This window comes from Mus caroli, chromosome 12 (assembly GCF_900094665.2).
Source record: "Mus caroli chromosome 12, CAROLI_EIJ_v1.1, whole genome shotgun sequence".
Lineage (NCBI taxonomy): Eukaryota > Metazoa > Chordata > Mammalia > Rodentia > Muridae > Mus > Mus caroli.
Genome location: NC_034581.1, coordinates 95,003,078 through 95,024,859, shown reverse-complemented (window position 1 = coordinate 95,024,859; position 21,782 = coordinate 95,003,078). Strand labels below are relative to the sequence as shown.

The window sequence follows — 21,782 nt, the reverse complement described above, 5'->3', positions numbered from 1 at the left end:
CCATCTCTCCACCTACAAGGAGTCGTTTGAAAGTGCACCGCTTCTCACTGCATAGCAAATTACTTTTCTCCTGGAGGCAGAGGTTGTTAGCAGTGTGTCTGCTTAACCTCATCTAAGTCAGGGCTCTGGGTATCTAGAGGTTCTAGGTTATAGCTCTCCTATGCTGTCTGGAAAGAAGACACATTAGAAATAACTCTCCTACGTAGTGTCTGTGCAGTTCGTTTTGTTTCCTTCCAGGCATTGGTCTGAGTAGTGAAGATTTATAGCAAATGAATAAGCAGAGACCATTTACAGCAGGCCCTCCTTCTTTCAGAGCGTCTTTTGCTGGCTCAAAAGGAGCTGTGTAAAGAAAACTTAGAATGAACTCTTCAAAAGCAGGCTTGTCTTCCTAAGAGATGACTCACTTTGTAGGAAGTGGCCTGTTCTATAGAGTCTCATTTGGCTTTGACATTTAAGAGCCAGGAGTTTTCAAGTGAGTAGGTTCTGATGGGTGGCGGGAACTAAATGCCTTGGACACACACAGAGATAAGTCATTTTGCCTCATTAGCAAGAGGGAAGGTGTGTGCGTGGCCTTTCTGAATGCCAAGCAGGAAGACAAACAAGAGCCTGGGGGACTGCTGACCCCAGAACCTCGGCACCACTCTCAAATGGAATACTAAGCATGCCTTGTTGCTCCTCAGGCAGGCGTGAGTGGAGGCTAGTCATTAGCAGAGCTTGGGGTGGGAGAAGCAGGCAGAAAGCTCTTCAGTGATTTAATGCTGCTTATTAGGGGAAGAGAGAGAAAATGAGATAGCTATCAAGACTCCAGTTTGTGTGGTGTATCTGGAGGAACCTATGGAGAAATTAAGTTTTAGAAGTGGTGAAAACGTGTTGGTGTGAGGAGCATTTTGGATAGATGGTCTGGGAAAGCTTGGTTGTTCTGATGGGTCTCTGTACTAAGCGGCAGACACATGAAATTGGCCAGTGTTCTCTTGAGTCCTCTGTGGCAAAGTGAAAATTGCTCACTTCTTGTCTTGTAAATCTGTTCTGTGCTTCAAATCCATTCTGCCCTTCCATTTAGAAGATTGAATTAGTCTTTGAGGTCTGTTCCCATGGAGATGTCATGCAGGGATCTGAGTGTCAGTGATTGGGGAAAGTTTGATCACTTCTCCTGGTGATCACAGCATTGGAGGATGGGAGGGGCCAGGCTGTGGATGCTCTTTCCCTCCTCAGCATAGAGTAGAAGCCAGATCACAGTACCCCATTGGGGTGGGGCGGGGGCTCACATGAAGAATCCTGTGTCTGTGCAGCCCTGCTGAGAAGCCTACACCTGGCCTCCAGTGTCGAGTCGAACAGTAGTGTCTGTCTGTGGTGCTCTGTGGATTTTAGATGTATGACTTGATGTGACAGGTCTGTTACTTACTCCTGCCCTGTGAGACAGGAGCGCCTAGGTGGCCCCTATGCCACATGACAATGGTGGAGTGTAGGCTAGCTAACCGTCTGCTTCTCTTTTCTGTGTCACTTTCAGGCCAACCGAGATGCTGTGCTGAGCAGAATTCCGGAACACAAGAGTGACCGCCTCATCAGTCTGCAAAGCGCATCTGTGGTCTATGATCTACTGACCATTGCCCTTGGAAGACGAGGCCAGTATGAGATGCTGTCAGAGGTATAGCTGCTAAGGCCGGCTGCTTTTCAGGTTGGGGGATGTGGGGACGAAGAGGTAGAAGGCAAGATGATTTGAGGAGGGACCTGGTCTTTTGTCCCCTTCTGCCAGGGACATATGTCACTGGGTCAGTTATCAATCTTTGCTCTCCTGTGTGGCTGGGCTAAGCAGTTAGTCTGTGACGGCAAGCTTCTTTCTCTCAGCAGACCCTACCCTCCAGGCGGTGTGTGGGAGGAGGACAGCAGTTCCCAAAGTAGTCTCTTTCCCGGATAACTCCATCGTAACCAAAGCTTCTCCGACATTGCTTTCTTCAGGAAACAGTTTCGTTTAGACTATGACTGTAACTCCTGACAACATGCAGTTTGGGTCACAGCTACCTTGAGGTTGGCTGGTAGAAACCACTGCATGTCAGAAAGGCACTGTCTTTGCTCAGAGTGCTGTGCCTGCTCAGAAGTGGACTGGTAGGTTCCAGAGCTTGGGAAGAGGCCATGATGTTCTTACCCTCTCTACCAGGAAGCACTCGGGACAGACATGTGATGTGTTGGTTTCATGCGGGGTTAGTTTATCTGAGTCAGGGTTATGCATTATTAAGCTCCTGCCCAGAAAACCAAATGCCATGTTAGTAAGGCTAAGTAAGTAAGGCCAACTTTTCTTTCCTGGAGCAAAATAGAGAGAGACACAAACAACCTATTTTGTTAAAATAAACTTTTCTGTGTTATTTATCTTTCTCGTTCTAAATTTATACCCATTGCAGCAGCCTCTGGGCATGCGGACAGGGAGTGAAATACAGTAACAGATTGGCTGAAATCAGATCAGAGCTCGACTCACCCTCCAGCCTGGGCCACCTCACCACATTAGGCAGGAACCCTGGGGAACAGATGAGCCTGCGTGGCTTAGTTCTGTTTTTAGTCTTTGGTTTGGTGACTATACAGGGCAATGGCTATGCAGCCGTCTGAAAAGCCAAATCCCCCACAATGCAGTGAAATAATGACATGTGTCCAGGTGCCCACACATGCCCTGCTGGGACCTAGATCCAGCCTAGGCATGGGCCTGGCTGTTGTTACTCAGCCTTCCAGTCCCCTCTGTGGGCCCTTACTTTACTGGGCCTATACATCCCTTGGAGACTTCTAGACTTGGTCTCATCTCCATGTTTTGCCTTAGATATATACATCAATTAATAGAATTATACATTTTTTTCAGTATATATATGTATTGTCACCTGTTCAGTACCAAGGGCTGTGTGTTTTGGGAATGCAGCTATGAGAGAGGTATGTCCTCTTCACAGTGCAAGCTCCAGTCTAGAGGTAATCAGCCAACAGTGTGTACACATGGCTGACCTGGGAAGATCCACCATAGCCCACATCCTGTGAGAAAGGCTTTGGACACATGGCCTCAGCCTTTTCTACATCTTCCAGGTAGCTGGGACTTCCTCCACAAATGTGATAGATGTACTGTGTCCAGTCTTCCAATGGACACAGTATGATGCCATAGCAGAATGATGCAGGCCTCATGGTACTTCAGGGGACCCAGTCCAGCACTCTGAGGATGGAGCCAGAACACCCTCTGCTGAGCAAGAGCCTTCCCTCCACCTTAGATAACACCTCGAAGTGGCCTGCTTACATGTTTCTTCATTTATTGAGGGTTTTCTTGAATCTATCTGGCTTGTTTGGCTGTTCTCATTTACCATTCTATATTTTCAAGATTTTTACTTAAAACAAGAACAGAACATTTTTGAGTTGAGGTAAAGTTTACATATCAAAATTAGTAGTATGAAGTTTATAGTTCAGTATTATTTGGTACATCTTTAACACTGTATGGCTGTATAGTCAGCTCTATAGCACCATAATGAGGATTCTAGCCTAGGCTACCCAGGGAAGCAAAGGGCTATTGATCCCACAGTCTGAAGGTTCACAGTCCATATGATATGGCCTATGTGGAGAGACCCGCTGCTTGGCTTTGTCACCCACTAGCCAACATCTGTGAGAGCCTTTGAGAATAAGTAAGAGGTTGCATATCAAACCAGGAGCAGAAAGAATGGGAGAGGCCCCGATTGCTTCTTTTATTGCAGGCCCCTTCTGATAACTCACAAGATGCGTGAGAACTGCATCATAGCCCCAATACCTTGCGGCCTGCAGCCTCACAGTAACCAGCTCTACCCAAGATGCCATCCTAGACACTGAGCCTTTCACTGCACTGAACCCTGATGGACACCAAAGTCACAGCAGCAGCAGCTGTCACCTTTGATTCCTAAACATTTTCACCCTAAAAGGAAAGCCAGGTCTGGAGAGATGGCTCAGCATGCCTGCTGTCCTTGCAGAGGACCAGAATTCCCTTCCCAGCACCTACATTGGTGGCTCACCGCTGTTTGAAAGGTTGCACACATACGTTGTTTCACCATTTCACTCTGTCCTATGGATAAGTCGTAGTCCATGACATTTGGAGGCTTTGGTGCTAAGTGCTTGGTAGGTTCTGCCTTCTGTTGACTAATGTGAATAGTGCTGCTACGTGGGGCAGATCTGCCCCTAATTTCACTAAACCATTTCCACTCCTCTGTTTAGAAACCCTCAGCGCCCCCTTGCCCTCTGTTGTTTTCCTTTCTTCCTACATGAACTTCACTTCACTGTTTCTCTTTTTGTCAGAAGCAATAGCTCTGCGTGCTCCTTGACGAATCAAACAGTACATATAAATAAAGAAAATAATAGTCACCCAGAGTCCAGAAACTCTTAGCCAGTTATCCTCTGATGTCTTAAAGACTATCTTTAGTCTATCTGTACGAAGAATGGCCCATGACAATGAGATGGTGAGTGTGTGTGTGTGTGTGTGTGTGTGTGTGTGTGTGTGTGTGCCTGCCTGCCTGGCTGCCTGCCTGCATCTGTGTGTGTGCATGCACTGGGATCGTATCATCCATATTTGATGGTGCATAAGTTCCTATCCTCTTCCACATTGCCATTTTGCCCATCCTATCTTTCACCCTGAAACTCAGGCCACCAGTTCAGCATGCCCTGTGCACATTCTCAGCAGTCAGAGAGAGGACTTTGGGTTGAGCTCTGGACCTGTCACTTCACAGTTCTGTCGTCCTCAGCAATCACTAACCTATGACACTATTTCTTTTCTGTAAAATGAGGATAATGCTTATGAATGTCTCAGACAGAGGTAGGTGTGTGTGTGTGTGTGTGTGTGTGTGTGTGTGTGTGTGTGTGGTGTAGCTATGCGTGCAGTGCTTGCATGTGAGTATACAGATACACCCTCATGCAGATGCCAAAACAGGACATCAGGTGTCTTCTGTTGTGCTCCAGTTGTTGCCTTAAGAAGGGTCTCTCAGTGAACACAAATATCACGGTTTCAGCTGGACTGGCTGGACATTGAGATCTCGGGTTTCTCCTTTCCCCACCATGCAATGTTAAGGTTACAGGTACACACAGCCATGCCTGGCTTTCTACATGTGTTCTGGGCATTCAAACCTTGATCCTCCTTGCAAAGCAAGTGCCGCTATCCAGTGAGCCATTTCCTTGGACAGCTGTGAATCCCATGAATGAAGGCCAGTGTACAGAGCTCAGTAAACGGCAGCTGAATGCTTAGGTGTTGCTGACTCACACTGCATGCAGGAACTGCCAGGGGCAGGGCAGTGACAATGTGTATGAGATGCAAGGGCAGCAAGAGCAGTGGAGTACAGGCATCTGGAGCCTAGAGGATGACGCGTGTGCTACAAAGGGCATGGCTGGAGAAGTGACCCAAACCCTTGGAGGAGCCCAGAAGATCGTGANTTGGATCCCAGACATTGGACGGTTGGAGATTGATTTTTGCTTTTGATTGTGACTGTGCCCTGATATTTTCCCTCTTGAAGAAAGAAACTGTTTTAGTGGAGCCCACAGTTAAGAGACTTTTAATTGTAAAAAGACTTTGNATTTTAAAAGAGATGCATATTTTAAAGAGATTGAAAATTTAAGAATATTTAAAGACTGTGGGACTTTTAAAGTTATTTAGAACGGCTTGCCTACCTATAAAGCTCACATAGAAACATAAAGATGATGAAATTAGAGACGACAGCAGAGCAAAGCTATGTGTTCCTGCCTAGAACAGGCCTGTTCTAGGTGAGGGCTTTGCTGTGCTGATTGGAGGTAACAGGGCACTGACATCTGGATGGGACCATCAAGGCCTGATGGGAATTGAATACAGTAGGCCTCCTCCTTACTGGCAGTTGTGCCCTGCAGTTTCAGTTTTCTGTGGTCAACCTTAGTCTAAACTATTAAATGGAAAAAATTTTAAAATAAACAATCCAGAGGTTCGGCTGCTTGCCATTCTGAGCAGCTATATGAAATCTTGCCCCATCCTGCTCTGAAAGGAGAAGGCAAAGAGGCCAAGGGCGCCTCGTCCCTCTGCCTGCTTGTTAGTTAGTAGCCTTCTCATTTACCAGGTTGACTGTTGGGCACGTCAGGTATGTTCAGTACTCACACACTTCATGACAATGCAGGAGAGCGTAGAGAAGGGAAGAGCTATGCAGGGTTTTCTGTTGGCCCTCTCTCATGGATCCAGCCACATCCTGACTGATCTCTGACCTGGCCATGTGTGCTTCAGAAACACAGTGTCATCTTCCTATGTGTGGGCGAGGCCTTCTGTGCCCAGAGAGCACTGTTGCACTGGGATTTTGGATAGAAAGAAGTTTTGTCCTTGAGCCTTCCCCCCTCTTGTCTCCAACCAGCCTCCTGTCCACAGAGCAGGTTTCCTGTTCTTTGGCTCCTCTCATTGGCAAATCTCAGCCCACAGGCACCAGGAAAAGGAAAGGAAGTGGCCCTGCTGTGTGTGCCAGCATGTCCCCTCTCCTGTCACTGGCCCCCGTAGGCAGCAGGTGTGTTATGAAGGCATGGTAGAGTCCCAGCCTTTGAAAATTCAATAGCAGGGCAGGGGACATTGTTCTCTCTGTGCCCCATTCTTTCCCAGTATTTATTCAAGATGGAGGGCCACTCTCTGAGCTCAGCGTTAGCTTGCCTTGGCATGTGCCCACATCAACATTTCTTTTCTCCAGGGCCCTGTTTACCCTACTCGTGGGCATGAAGAATGAAGCAGCAGAAAGAAACCTGAGATTTCCCATGCATGGCCTTTCTCTGACAAATGATATGAGCATAGTGTTTCCCATCACTCCGGTGCTATGAGTTTTCGTGGTTTTTTAAGGACTAATTGTGAGCCCTGCTGAAAAGTTTGTGTAGGAAGGAACACTTCTTTCTTCCCCTTCAATTTAAACAGCAGCCCTCGTTGGCATGACAACCCCTCTATTAAAAGTAAGGCCAGGAGCCCTGCTTCCTCTGTTTTTCAGAATGAACCCAAGCTGCTAAGGAGGCTTGTTTCTCGAGTCTGACTATTAGCAATTCCATTTGGAAAGAATATTATAGGGTCCTTTTAGAGATGGTGTGTGCTCCCCCTACATAAACATGGCAGCTTTAACAACAGAAGGGATATTTTTATCTTTCCATTGAACTCATATTCATTTGTTTATGGTAAATCTGTAGAGCTGTGGGTAGTGTGGCTAATGATTGTACCCAAGGGACATTTGTACCTCCCAAACTAAGCACTTCCGTTAGAAGGAGGCACGGTGAGAACGCTGCTCACCTCTGGCCCTGCTTAGGGGTCATCGTCAGAGATGTTTCACTTTCCTGAGCATCTTACCTGGCCCTCGGTACCCCAGTGAGGCAGTGACATGTGAGGGTGCCGGAACAGAGGCTGCTGAGCCATGCATGCATGCGTCCCAGCCTTCACCCTAGAAGAACAATGAGTGTGTCTTCCCCAGACTGTTGCCAAGGTTGTGAACATCATTAATTATATACTAGGAAGCTTTAGGAGAGATGGACCTTGCTTCGGGAAGAGCTGCTAGGTAGATCTCAGTTCTGGTCCAGCATTTTAAACCAGACTGGTAGAATCATCAATGCTATTTTTGCATGTCGGCCTACCCCAAAGAATCTCTGCCCCTGGTGCAGCCGCTGGGAGGAGCAGAAGCAGTCGGAACCCTCGTGTGGGACAGCTCAGGGAAACACTTTCCCAGGTGCTCACTGCCTCATGTCTTATTTACATCCTTTTCTTTAACAAATTAGTATGCTGCCTTGATCTTTGAAAAATACAGTTTATAAATATTTAATGACCTTCACACTGTTGTACAACTGTCATCATTATTCCAAACTTTCCACTACCTCAAATAAAACTGTACATAGTTAGCAATAGTTCCTATCCCCACTCCTACGCACACGCGCGCGCACACACACACACACACACAGCCCTGGCAACTCTAATTTTTCTTCATGTGAATTTGCCTATTTCAGGGGCCTAGTATAAAACAAGTCATGTGGCACGTGCCTGACTGAGCTAATATTTTCAAGATTCAACCTTGTTATGATAGTATGTCTGACAGCATGTTATCAGGACTACATCCCCTTTTTGTTCCCCTGTACATACCTGTCACATTGTGTTTATCCACTCATTTATGGATGGATGAGTGAGCTGTCCTCACCCTTTGGCTATGGTGAGTCTGCCATGAGCACTGACCACAGCCCAACCAACAGATGATGTAATCCGTACCCCTTTAGGCCTGGCTTGTTCACTTAGCTAGTCTTTGTAAGTCAGCCTTGCTGTAATGGTGTCTCTGTGTGAGAGCAGAACTCCAGCATTCCTGAGTTCCTCTTGGTTCTCTAGAGCTGTCAAGTCATATGGAAATTCTTGATGAACTTTTTGAGGAACTGATAATTGTTTCTCACAGTGACCTTCCCATTTCACACTCTCTCCAGTTCTCCTTTGCTCCACAGCATCTATCGCTCTGATTACAGCCTCCCTGGTAGGCACTGAGTGGTACTTCACTGTGGGTTTGACTTGCATCTTCCTAATGCACAGAGCATCTTTCCACATCCTTTGGTAATTGCTGTGTCTTCTTTGGAAAGATGATTATTCAAGCCCTGTGCCCATTTTTAAATTGTTACTTTTTAATTGTTATAGTTTTTATTTAAATACATAATAAACTCTTTATCAGATATATAGTTCACAGGCATTTCTCTATTCTATGTTTTCTCTTTACTTTCTTAATTATGCCCTTTAATGTAAAAAAGTTTTGATTCTAACTAAACCCAGTATATTTTCTTCTTTTGCTTATTCCCTTGGTGTCTTTCTGAGGAGGCACTGATTCAATGACAAATTCAAAAGCATGGTAGTGTACCCCCAAGTCTTCTCCTAACTGGGCTTTGGGTTTGGCTCCTGTACTTGAAGCTAATGAGCCTCTCTGGGTGAGCTCTGTATATACGTGGTATATGTCTTAGTTTGTTTTTCTGTTGCTGTGATAAAATACACTGCAAAAGCAGCTCGCAGGCAATGGGTTTCAGCTCAGTGTCCATATAGTCCATCATAGTGGTGATGTCACAGAGGCAAGGGAGGTGGCTCAGAAGTTAAAATGCTTGCCAAGTAAACATAAGAATCAGAATTCAGATCCCCAGAAATCCACATAAATGCCAGGTGGGAATGGCAGCCCACCTATAATTTCAGCCTTGGAAGGTAAAGATGAAATTCCCAGAGTAAGCTGGCTAGCAAGACTAGCTATATTGGTGAGTCCTTGCATTGATGATTCCCAACCTCAGGCCTCCATATGTGTGCACACCCACATACATTCACCTATACATATACTAACCACATACACGCACACACACATACACACGCACATGTACATGCACACACATACACATGCGCGCGCACATGCATGCACACTGGAAAAGTTGAAAAACCAAAACAGATTAATGTTGCCTTGTGACTGGCATCTGGAGTTTATAATATATTCAACTGGTTCCAAGAGGCTAGATCAGCCCCTCTCTTCCAGCTCTGCCAGTAGCAGCACACACAGCTTCTTGCATGGGCTTAGCCAAGCTTCAATCTACACCTGTAGCTTTCCATGGCAGCTGTCCTATGGCCCTGGCATCTCCAGTATTCTCAGGTCTCCAGCGCAGTTTGGGATTCGCCTCCACAAGCTCACACAGAGGCCTCTTAGGGCCTTTACACAGGGATGACACAGCCCCACCACATAGCAGCTCCTTCATGATCCCCTCAATCTTGCATCTTTTGCACCTTCAAAACCAGGGTCATGTGATCACCATTTCCCAGTTCTGCTGTAGGTTCAAGATGTCTCTGATGGATAAGGCTTTGCCCTCAGAACACTTTTCCTAGTATCCCAGTGCAGTGAAGGAACTTTCTCTGTGATGGTACTGAGCTCTTTAGCAGTTATGTCACCAGTCTGAATACCATACTGCCTTGAATGTTTCTCTTCCCAACAAATCAGTCCACTGGCATTAAGCTCAACCTCAGGTTCTCAGGACATGGTCAGCTTGAAGTTAGATACTTAGCCAAAGTACTCGACTAACGGCTTCCAGTCTGGTTCCCAGTAAGTGCATGTTATCCTCTGAATTCTCATGATCTAGACCTCCATTGTCTGAATTTCTCTCAACATTTTTGTCTTTCCATGCTCTTACCAGAATGGTCCAATAAGCTTTGCTTCTAGCATGCAATTGCTTTGTACCCTAGTGTATCAAAAGCTGCTGCTTTCTAGCCACAAAACTATTCAGAAGTCTAAAGCCCACATGCATGGTCAGGTTTTTCACAACAAAGTACTTTCAAAAATAATTCCTGTTTTAGGTTGGTTGGTTGGATTTTCTGTTGTTGTGATAAAATATCCCAGCAAAAGCAATTCAAGGGAGAAAAGATTTGCATGACTTATAATTACAGGTTCCAGTCCATCAACCAGGGAAGCCACAACAGCAAGAGCCTGAGAGAACTGGTCACATCATACCCACAGGGAATATCAGAGTGCAGTGCAGTGATGTGTGCAATGCTACTACTCAGCTCTTTTCTCTAATACAGCCCATGACCGGAGAGCTTAGGGAATGATGCCGCCTGGGTGGGTCTTCCCGCCTCAGTTAACAGTCGAGGCAACCCGTCACAGACAGTCTCAGAGGCCCTTCTGGGTCTTCCCACCTCAGTTAACACAGTCAAGGCAACCCCTCACAGACAGTCTCAGAGGCCCTTCTGGGTCTTCCCACCTCAGTTAACACAGTCAAGGCAACCCCTCACAGACAGTCTCAGAGGACCTTCTGGGTCTTCCCGCCTCATGTTAACAGTCGAGGCAACCCCTCACAGACAGTCTCAGAGGCCCTTCTGGGTCTTCCCACCTCAGTTAACACAGTCAAGGCAACCCCCTCACTGATAGACAGTCTCAGAGGACCTTCTTTCAGGTGAATCTGGGTCGTATCAAGTTGACAGTTAGTTGACAGACATCACAAAGGCTATGTGTGGAAATTACATAAGCCAACACTTTTTGTTGAAGAGATTATTCTGTTCCTTGTTGAATAGACTCATCACTCTTGCAAAAGCCATACTGGCCGAGTCTGTGGTCTTTATTTTATTCCACCGGTCTATACGCAAATAAGCATCAACTTAGCCTGGGTCCTCGAGCTGCGGTTTAATCCCCTTGGCTTCAGTGTTGTCGGGCACTGCAATCTCTAGAGTCTTCAGAGTGTGCTGTAGTCCTTACGGCCCTTTCTTTTCTTTCTGTGGCTCTCCTAAAGAGAGAGTGGATAGAGCGGCCCCCAGCTCTCTTTATACTTGTTCCTCACTTAAGCGTTTGCTGCACATTTACTTTGTATACAGTATGCCACTGTCCTCTGGCCACCAGAGTGCCACCTCTGGCTCCTCACTTCCCTCTGCAGCCCTTGCATCCATAAGCAAGGTGAAGCCCCAACCACAGTCTAAGGGTTAGAACCTGGTATCTCAAGCCAGGTCAGAGAGCTAATACAAAAATCCAAAGAGGGAAAGCGGCTGAGAGGGAGGAGGTAGAGGAAAGGAACTGAGTTTAGTGCTTTCTGTAAGGCCAACAAAGAACAACTGCATTGGCAACATAGCAGAGATTATTGGATTCGAGTTGCAGCCAGGGCTCCTATACTCTTCACACTTACTCAAGCTGACTCATAGAGTTAAGAAGGTTGACTGCCAGAAAATGACACCTGGGACCATTGAAAATAACCCACTTTCGGCCAGGCGTGGAGGTGCATGAGTCCCAGTGCTCAGGAACCAGAGATAAGCAGATCTCTGAGTTTGAGACCAGCCTGATCTACAGAGCTAGTTCCAGGAAAGCCAGATCTATACAGAGAAACCCTCTCTCCAGAAAACACCCTTTACCCCACCTCACACACACACACACCCCAAAAAAATAAAGAAAAAAAAACCATTTTTTATTCTCACTGTGGCCAGAGGAAGTAATGTCTTTTAAGTTAAGCTTTTTCCAAAGCAATAAAACTTGGCGATCTTCTGCCTGGAAGTAGCCTTACTGTTTGAAAGCAAAAAGAGGATGGGGAGGGGTGGGGCAAGGATACAGAGGATACTGTATTTTATTTCTAAAATAAAGAGGCGGAAGCTTGAGCAAGCTTTGACATTGTGTTTTCCCACAGATGGGGAGGGAGGCTTGTTTGTTGTCTGAGCCCCGAGAGCATGACTGTTGGAAGCCTTTTCCTGGACCCACTCTTCTCCGAAGCAGATTGCTCAAGCTCCATTTTAATCTGTACTTTCAGTTTTAATTAAATTAGAAATAATAGCATCATGAGACCTAGATTCTGATTTCAGCCTGACACTGTGTGACCCTAGGCAGATCTTGTTGGCTTTCTGAATCTTCATCCTCGTATTTGTAAATTAAGAACAGAGTCAGGTTGCCTTGGTCACCACACACCCTATGATTAGGGTATTCTGTGTATACAAAGCAATGGTCCCAAATGGCTAAATAGGTTAGTAAATTTTCATTGCTAAAAGAATCAACATGTTACTCGTCTACCTTGTTAATTTTTAATGTGTTAGTACACAACTATTAAAAATTATATTAATCACATTTAATAATATACTCAATAAATAATTCAAGAAAGGCAGTCTTCCTAGGAAGGGCCCTGAGGTCTCTGCAGTGAAAACTTCTAGAAGGAAAAGGAAGGAGTCAGGCTGGTACTGCTCTCCTAGCGGGGTGGCTTCAGCTTTGGGCATCAAGCCAAGTGTACGAGGTACCTGATTATTTATTTCTGCCCTTTCTCCCCATGGGTTTTGGATGCTGAGTCTTGTTCTTGAGTTCCCAGAATAGGCCCTGGCTTCTCCCTGCCTGTGGTATTGTGCAGCTGTCACTGCCACACACACAGTTGGTGTGATTGAGCTTCACGTACAAGGAAGGTAATTGCTAAATCCCTTTCTCATGCCAGAGGAGCAGCCTGTTCCTGGAACCCTTCAAATATGGCTTCCCACGAAAAGCCAAAGTAAGAGGAAGGTGAAGCCCTTATTCCAGCAGGAAATAAGTTTGCAAATGACATTCTGACTACTCCCCATATGATGAAGCCTTTAGCCTCCAAGGGATGCACTGCTACCTATCCACAGCATCTGGCAAGTGTCAGCTGGGCTTTAGAGGGTGTCAGAATGCCTGTACTTCCTGGAAAGTTGGCATCCTGCTGCTAAGTTCATCTTCACTTCTAGTGACGGAGATGATTCAGGAGGCGTCCACAATGCTCTAGCTCTCTGAGCCACATCCCCCTCACCTCCGACCCTAGGCTCATTCTCCTTCCTCTGACACCACAAGTAAGCAGGGGACAGAGTTTCACTCAGGCTCCTGTCAGTCTCCCAGTCCCAGGAACTCTCTTCTACTTCCAATCAGAACCCACAGATTTGCTGCCACGTCGTGTCACAAGAGCAGCCGCAGCAGCTGTCACTGTTGCAGTGCTTGCTCTGCCAGACACCGTGGGTGCACTGTCCACGGCCGGCTTCTGCCCCACTGATAGCTCTGTGGTTGGAGGGAGAGGGGTGTTGATTAGCCTGGGCCATCTGTCCTCAGAGCTAGTGTCTTCTCTCCCGCCATGATGCGTCTGTGGGTTCCAACAGCTTCTCAGCTACGTCCCTTCCTCCCACTTCTGTGCCCTTGTACCTGCTGCCTTCTGAGAAGTCTCTTGTCATCGGGACTTCTCTTCCACTAGGAACGCTGCTGAATTATGAGTGTTCTTTATTGTATCTCATTAGCATATGTCCTCACCAACCTCCTTACACACATTAAAACTGACCATTTTTACTGTGTCACATACAGATGTTTGCAGTTTCTTAAAAGGGTCATCAAACAAGTGGGGTGAGCACCCACCCCGGCTAAGAAGATTGTGGGTATCAAGTCTCCAGACACAACACAAGTCTCTTCTTGTAATGGAGCTTTGGGCAACCTGAGTTCTTAGTGGTGTATTTCTGGATATTTCTGAAAACATAAGGGAGGACTTGCTAGATAGTCCAACACTGACCTTGGATGGTATCAAGAATTTGGAACATCTAGAGCTGTTTGGACATGTTCAGAGCTGGAACTGTGTAGCAGAGATGCCAAGAGCCCACAGGAAGACAGGGCTATCAGCTGTGACACAGAACACATACACCTGTGATCTGGAGGGAGCTTAGTTTATCATTATTGTCTTTCACATTCTCTCTCTCTCTCTCTCTCTCTCTCTCTCTCTCTCTCTCTCTCTCTCTCTCTCTCTCTCTCTCTCTCTCTCTCTCTCTCTCTCTCTCTCTCTCTCTCTCTCTCTCTCTCTCTCTCTCTCTCTCTGTTTTTTTTTGGGGGGGGAGGAGGGGAGGGGAGGGGCAGCTCTGGTGCCCAAGGAGACCAAAAGAGGGCATCAGAGCCTGTGGAACTGGAGTTACAGATGGTTGTGAGCTGCCATGTGGGTTGCTGGGGATCGAGCCTGGATCCTCTGGAAGAGCAGCCTTAACCTCTTCACCTCTCACCCTCCACGCCATCTCCTCCAGCTGCTCTCATTGCTTTTGGAGCCAGAGTCTCACTATGTGCTTTACTGTGTGCTGGCCTCCCACCTCAGCCTCCTAAGTACTGAGACTACAGGCATGTACCAGCACACTTGGCTGAAGCTCTTAGGGTCTTTGGTTGGTGTGTGTGTGTGTGTGTGTGTGTGTGTGTGTGTGTGTGTGTAGCCCAGGGCCTTGCATATGCTAGGGGAGTACACTTCCAGTGAGTTGTACCCCCAGCCCTTATGTGTACATCCCCAGCGTTTCTGACTCTCTTTATGGTTCCTCCGTGGCTTATCATGGGATACGGGCTGCTGTAGTCTTGAGAGAGGTTCGAGCTAGAAGACTGTGAATGGCACTGTAGGGGGAGTGCATGGCTTGCCTCGATCTTTGTCAAGCTGAGTGCTTTTTAAAGATAGGCTGGAAATGTTCCATTTGGCTGGCTGTCATGGAATCAGTGATGTTTCTTGAAAATTCTGCAAAATGTAAAGGTCTCAGTCTCGAATAGCTTCAGGGATCCATCCCAGAGAGGCTTGGGGAGCAGACACCTCATTAGCAGAAAGAGTTCTGCTGGAGCCTGAAATCCCTAGGGATCATGAGTGCCCCCCGCCCCTGCCCCTGTTCAGTACACAATACTGTACACAGCAGGAATGACACGCTGAGTGAAGCTTGACAGTGAGCAACTGTCATTGGCATCTGGGCCATCCACTGCTGCCATGATTGTGAGCTCAGACTCTGGGACCAGGCTGCTGGATTCACAGCTGGCTCTATAATCAGCTCACTGAGATGCCATGTGTCACTTAAATCCCTGTGCTTCAGCCTCCTGTCCCTTCAAGGAGCATGGTAATTGCACCTTCCTGTGCTGTGCAAGTATGATCAAAGGAGGCAATGCTCAAAATAGTGCCTAGCTACACAGCAAGTGCTACCAAGAGCCTCGCCACACAAGTACGGCAGCCCACACGTTAGCCCCGTTTGTGGTGGGCAGGGCCTCAGATGGACTTCGTTTCTAAAATGAAGAAGGTAGTGACTACTTAGTGTAAATTTGGATTTGGGCTAAGACGACAGGTATTCTGTATTCCGTGCAGGTGGACAGAGTCTGTCTTGCTCTTTGCTTTATGGCTTTACTTTTCTTTGTCTTTAGTCTGCCCCGAACAGAGCTTTATGAAATATTGAGGTAAAATTCAATTGAAAATAGTTTCTTTATGAGTAAGTAGTCATAGTGCTTTTTGATGTAAAGTTTCTTTTTCTCATACTAACCTGTGACGTTAGCCTGCTCTTTCATCCTTTGTCCCCAACCCCCCCCCCCCCGCCTTTCTGATCAGAGTCTCTTTTACAGTCTTGGCTGGCCTGGAACTCGTTATGTAGGCTGGGCTGGCCTCTATCTCACAGAGATCCACTTGCCTCTGACTCATGAGTGCTGGGATTAAAGTCGCACGCCACCATACCTGGCTGTGCTCTTTCAGAAGTCCGGTTCTGTATAATTGTGGACTTCTTGTTTCTGTCTGTCCAGTAGCCAGTTTGCTTGATCTTGTAGCACTATAATTTAATCCTAATTGCTACAACTTCAGGAAAGGGTCTTAGCAAAACCAAGATGACTCTACCTTTGATCATTAAAAAGAATAAACAACAAAAATGGAGCTGGCCAAACTGCTCAGAGAGTAAAAATGCCTGCCATCAAACCTGATGACCTGAGTCGGTGTGTGCGAGCGTATGTGCATGCGTGCGCGTGCACTTATTCTCGTGTGTAAAGGTATACCGCTGGCATGTGAGGAAACCAAGTTAACATTAGTCATCTTCAGTGGCTCTCCACCTTACTTTTGAGACAAGGTCTCTTGCTAAAACAAGAGACAACGGATGCAGACTAGCTTAGATTAACTGTCAGTGAGCTACAGGGACCTTTCCGGTCTGCCTCACAGGAACACCTGGCTTGCTTTACATGACAGTTAGAGATCCAGACTCACTCAGGTCCTTGTACCCGAGTTTTTGTACCACAAGCACTTGACCAACTGAACCATCCCCAGTCCCCAGTAACGCTAGAGTTGTTCTCTCCTCTCCAACACCCCGCCATTTTGCTTTTATTGTGTTACCTCATGTGTTTATGTGTCCTGTTTGTGTGTCACCCCCTCCATGAGACTCTTAGTTCCTGCTTTCTGCCCTTCCCTGTCCATTAGCCATGAAAATTCCACCATGTTCTGTTCCAGCCCTGGCTTCTGAGCACTGTTGGGAAAGCCAGCGTGAGGTGTTCTAGCTGCATGGCACACCCAGGCTGGTGTGAGGCAGCCTGACATGAGCATTGGAGGGGCCTGGTCATCTAAGCCTTTTCTTTGCCTTGCTGTATCTCTCTTGACTCTGTAACTTCATTTCATTTTAGCAGTCACCTCACTCCACCTTGATAAAGAAAGCAATGTCTGGGTGGACACCCCCCTCAGTCCTTCCTTTTACTTGTAGCCACTGCCTCATCACAGGTTGGCCTGGCGCTGGGGCCTGTTGCTCTGTGTCTTCTGGGGCCTGGTGTGTTCCCTCTGTGTTCTCTCTGTCTGCTCAGCCCTCCTTGTTGAAGATTGTTCTAGTCACCACCACAGGGAAATGAGGACATGATGAGACGACCTACCTCCATCCTCCAGCCTTGGCTCCACAGAGTCTGCCTCCCTCCTCACCTGCCCCATCTTACCTCCTCTGGCCCTAAGGCCTGCTTTCCTCTCTGTGCTGCACAGTATCCTTGAAGAGCCGGGTGCTTTGTTAGCTCCTGCATCTGCTTGGCTTGTTTTTCAACCTATTGCTCTCTTCCTGAGGCCCTTTCTGAGCGTGTCATCCTTCCATAGCCTCTCCCCAGGGTCTCCACTTGAGTTTCCTTTCTCCATGGTGCTCTTACCTTTCCCTTCAAAAGAAATGTCGCCCACCCTCCTCCTGTAGCTTGCCCTTTCTGGCTCTAACTTGGGCATGTTGTGAGTTTTGAAGCTCCTAGAACATTCCATTCTCTCACCGCTGTCGTGGTCTTCTACCTCACCTGCCTCTGATGGCCCTCTTATATCTCTGAGATGATTGTCATTCTTCTGCAGGGACCTGGCTATCTAAGAGGGCAGCTCCTGAACTGTATGCCACGGTAGGCTGGCTGCTACTGGAGAAGCCAAGAAGCCTGGGTGTGGCCTGCTCTAGTGGTGCTGGCTGAGGCCGGAAAGTGAGGGCAGCTCAGTAACACAGCTATGATAGCGGGCGATCTCAGGGTAGAGAAGAGAAGAAGTAACTTGGGAAAGCAGCTGTCACCTCAAAGATGCCATGGTTCCAGCCCTACCTCCAGATTGGATTCACTGGGCTTGTGGTGGCCACACTGAGGTGCAGTGTCCGCTCCTCTTCCTCCTCCCCACAGGTTCTTTTCTCACCAGCATGGCTCGGCCATTCTTGTAAATGTCACTTCTGAAAACTAAAATCACATCCCACAGAGCTCCTATTTCCTGCCCATGGATACTTGTCAGATTGGTGCTTCTGTGACAGCCTCCATCTCTGCCTGCCCAGAGCAAAACTGCTCTCATGTGTGAGTCAGCTCTGGCACCACGCTTGGCATGGTGAGGGAATGTCTCAGAGGGTAGAGAGTTCTAGGCCCTCAAGGTTAATAGAATTGGCAGAATTAAATACTGTGGCTGCAGACTCACACAGGTCTGTCCGTAGCCGTTCTCAGTGTATAAGCATTGTCTTTTCTTTCCGACCAGTGCTTAGAAAGAGCCATGAAGTTTGCCTTCGAGGAGTTCCACCTCTGGTACCAGTTTGCTCTGTCGCTGATGGCTGCTGGGAAGGTGAGTCTCTTCACCCCTGCCACGCCATCCAGATGTATGCTGCTGAATCTCGTGAGGAAAGTACCCTACCTACTACCTCATAAAGGCTAAGACGCCATTCTAAACTGTGCTATGGCCTTTCCATAATGGACCACTACATTTATTTAGGGTCTAAGATGGACATAGCACTAAGGTGAGGAATTTTTAATTTTTCTTTTTAAAAACATGTCATGACTCACTCATGTGCAATGTTCATGATTAAAGTTAAGTCTCGAATCATTTTTGAGATATAAACATGTCCCGGAGGCGTGTGCATGAGTGGGGGCTGGGCTGAGTTGGGAGGGTCTTTGGGTTCTCTCCAACAGTCTGTAGTGTTGAGCGGCAGAGGATGCTTGCCAAAACCATGGCTTACTGCTGCTATTTGGTGGAAGCCTGGGGTGCTTTCATAGCTGAGTGACAGGGGACATGTCATTTAGTAAAATAGAGTAATGTGCCTACCTCAAGAGTTACCAGACATGCATGCAGAAGCTTGCACAAATATTTAGGGTGTGTCACCTCTGCCATATGCACACTTGATAAAGAGGCAACCATAGTAAGTCTGGTATGCAGTGAATTGTGAAGCCTCACATGGAATACTATATGTGCTGACTGAGTTCACAAACAGTGTAGTATGCTTTTAATTAGGTGTTTATTTTTTATAACAGTATAAACTACTGCAGTCTATTTTTTTTTCTTGTTGTTGCAATGGCTACACAAGCAGGGAGTGAGTTAGGCAGGTATCAGGGGCCTGTTTCAACTCACTCTTGATAAGAGTTCACTCTCTGTCATGCTGGGCCCCAGGCTGTGGCTCTCACAGACCCTGACCCCTTTGAGAAGGCTAGACTGTTTCCTCTGTCAGACTCCATGAGCTTGACACAACTGCTCTGTCCCCGTGCAGTCCGCCCGTGCTGTGAAGGTGCTGAAGGAATGCATCCGGCTAAAGCCGGACGACGCCACCATCCCGCTCTTGGCAGCCAAGCTCTGTGTGGGTTCTCTCCACTGGGTAAGTGGGGAGTCTCTCCCCTCCACACTTCCTCCATGCTTCCTTGTCAAGCCTCACCTGCCCAATGGGAGTTGTAGATTTCCAGCATGCTTCAGGTTTTCTTTCTAATGGAAATGCTTGAAAAATATCAATGAGAGGCTAGATTAGATTCATGCTCAGAGAGACGCAGCTCACTGTGTGGGACATGTAGGACTGAGAAGGTCCCAAAGCTTTCTAGTCACCTTTGACTTAAAATCTTACTCTCTGCCTCTAGATTTATAACACAGCTTCCCTCATGCATCCTCCTTCACAAGCACTCTTCAGACTTGCGTGTGGCAGTGGTCTAACTTATCCAGGTTCTAGAACCTCAGCAAACACAGCATTAGAAAACAGAAAGCTGGCTAGCTTGCCGAGCTGGAGGCATAGATGATTCTCTCCTACAGTGGAGTTTTCATGTCTTTGATTCAGTTTCATATCCAGTTAGTTTTGTAGATGTAGAGTAATTTGCCCTAAGGCCCAAGACTCCCTGCTAATTTGGGGGTTCCTTCCCTTATAGCCCCATAGCATGGTTTGTTTGTTTGTTTGTTTTTCATGTATTCTCACCCAAGAGAAGAAAAGCAAGCCTTGCAAAGAAAGTGATCCCTTGTGTGAGTCCCCTGAAGGAAGCAGGCATAGGCTCACAGCCATAGTGTGGCAAGCTCCTGTGATTGGCAGTCTGGGGCTGTGAGCAGAGGGGACAGTGCTGAGGGCCTGGGAGGGAGCATCAGTGTGTACCTTGTCTTGGAACACAAGTAACCACTGCCCTCCTCCCAACGGTGGCTCCATTTATCACTGTTACAAACCGGTCCCTAACCACCCAAGCAAGCCTTGGTTAAAGATGGGAGTAAGAAGCCTTTTCTATATATCATTTCTTACCATTTTATTATTCACGTTTTCAAAGGCCTCAGCAATCAAGAGTATAGTGAATTCCCATCCACTACATCCGGCTCAGGCCCTCCACTGCCACACTTTTAAAGAAACCAATCTCTTTTCTAGTGTGTTGTGAAGAGTTGTGACTCATTGAGAGTGCAGTTTACAGGTACATATTCCCCACAGGAATCTACCCGTGCAAGGCCCATGCTCTGTGTTCTGTAAAATAGGTCAAGTTGGGAAATTTTTTACAGCTTGTGGCAAAGAAAATTCAAGTCTAAATGCATTCTTTATTTCATGATTAAAGGGGAAGACCCAAACACAAGACATTTCAAGAGCTGTTTTCTTTTTAGCCATACTTCATTTGGCCTCCGAGCCCTGAGTCCATCCCCATTTTAGAACCATGGAGTAAACGGTGACGGTGGAAAAGAGAGAAGCCCAGTAGATACAAAGCAGCATTGGAAAAGAAGGCAAAAAGCAGAAAGGGAACACTTAAGGAAAGATAACTAGGCATCCTGTGGACTATTGAAAGGCTCAGTAAAGAAAAGAGAATTGCCAGGGTAAAGTCGGGAGGTTTGGGGGTTATTTCCAAAGCAAACCAGAACCCCACGTTTAGCAGCAGGTGCTCATGGGAAGTGATGTTATGAGTTTGACAGGCTGTTTTAAACGTATCTTTCAGTTGGAAGAGGCTGAGAAGTTTGCCAAAACTGTTGTTGATGTGGGAGAGAAAACGTCAGAATTCAAGGCCAAAGGCTACCTAGCTCTGGGGCTCACGTATAGTCTGCAAGCCACTGATGGTGAGAGAAGCCCCACCCCACCCCCACCCCCAGGCCAAGACCACCCTGCAGTGTCTCGTAGTTTCCTGTCTGTGGAGGGTACAAAAGCCAGGCGTCCTGGATCCTGGTCTGGTTATGGGGAATGTCAAAGCCCTGAGTTGGGTCGTAGTTGAGGCTGTGGTGCCCAGGTACCTGGCCAGCAGGTGCTGGGAATCCATCTTGAGAGTAAGAAGAACAAGGCCTCCAGAGATGAGTCAACACAGCCACACCCTCACCCTGGCCAGTTCCTAAGGGAAAAGATGGATATTGGGTCTTAGGTACAGTAGTATAGAAGAATTTAGAGCCAAAATCTTGTAGGGATCAACCCTTCGTTGGCCAGGGTCTGTGCACTTCTTCATTCCCACATTTTAACTCACAAATCTGTACATATGCAGTGTAGCTAACCCATGGCTCTCAAGTACAATGATGTATATATTTTGGATATGCTGAAAAGTTTTGGTTGATGGGTTTTTTAGCTTTAAAATAAATCTTAATACCTTGAAAATGAATCTTAGTTATGTTTTATATTTTATGATTAATTTTTTAACATTTTATAAAATATAACATGAATATAAAAAAAAAAAACCTTAAATACAAATATGTAACTTAATGACTAGAACAAGGCAAACTGCTCCGAAGTGCCACCCAGGGCAAGAGGCAAGATCTGACCATTCTCCTGGAGAGTCCCTCCACTGCCCTGTCAGTCACAGTAGAATAGAATACTACTGTGACTCCTACAAATTAGCCCAAATCGTTCCCTTCTCTACCCTAAAATATTGCATGTTTGGCATGTCAATTGCTTTTTGCTACTAGAT

At 46.8% G+C, this 21,782-nt stretch overlaps 1 protein-coding gene across 6 annotated transcripts in view; it reads left to right on the top strand.

Annotated features, from left to right (window-relative positions):
- Ttc7b (tetratricopeptide repeat domain 7B) overlaps nucleotides 1-21,782 on the top strand; it is a 215,049-nt gene that overhangs the window by 110,567 nt on the left and 82,700 nt on the right. For all 6 annotated transcript variants that reach the window (XM_021179207.1, XM_029484578.1, XM_029484576.1 and 3 more), the window contains 4 exons: nucleotides 1,508-1,645; nucleotides 18,160-18,243; nucleotides 19,160-19,264; nucleotides 20,832-20,949. In XM_021179207.1, the coding sequence (XP_021034866.1) occupies nucleotides 1,508-1,645; nucleotides 18,160-18,243; nucleotides 19,160-19,264; nucleotides 20,832-20,949 (445 nt within the window). The remainder of the gene's footprint in view (nucleotides 1-1,507; nucleotides 1,646-18,159; nucleotides 18,244-19,159; nucleotides 19,265-20,831; nucleotides 20,950-21,782) is intronic.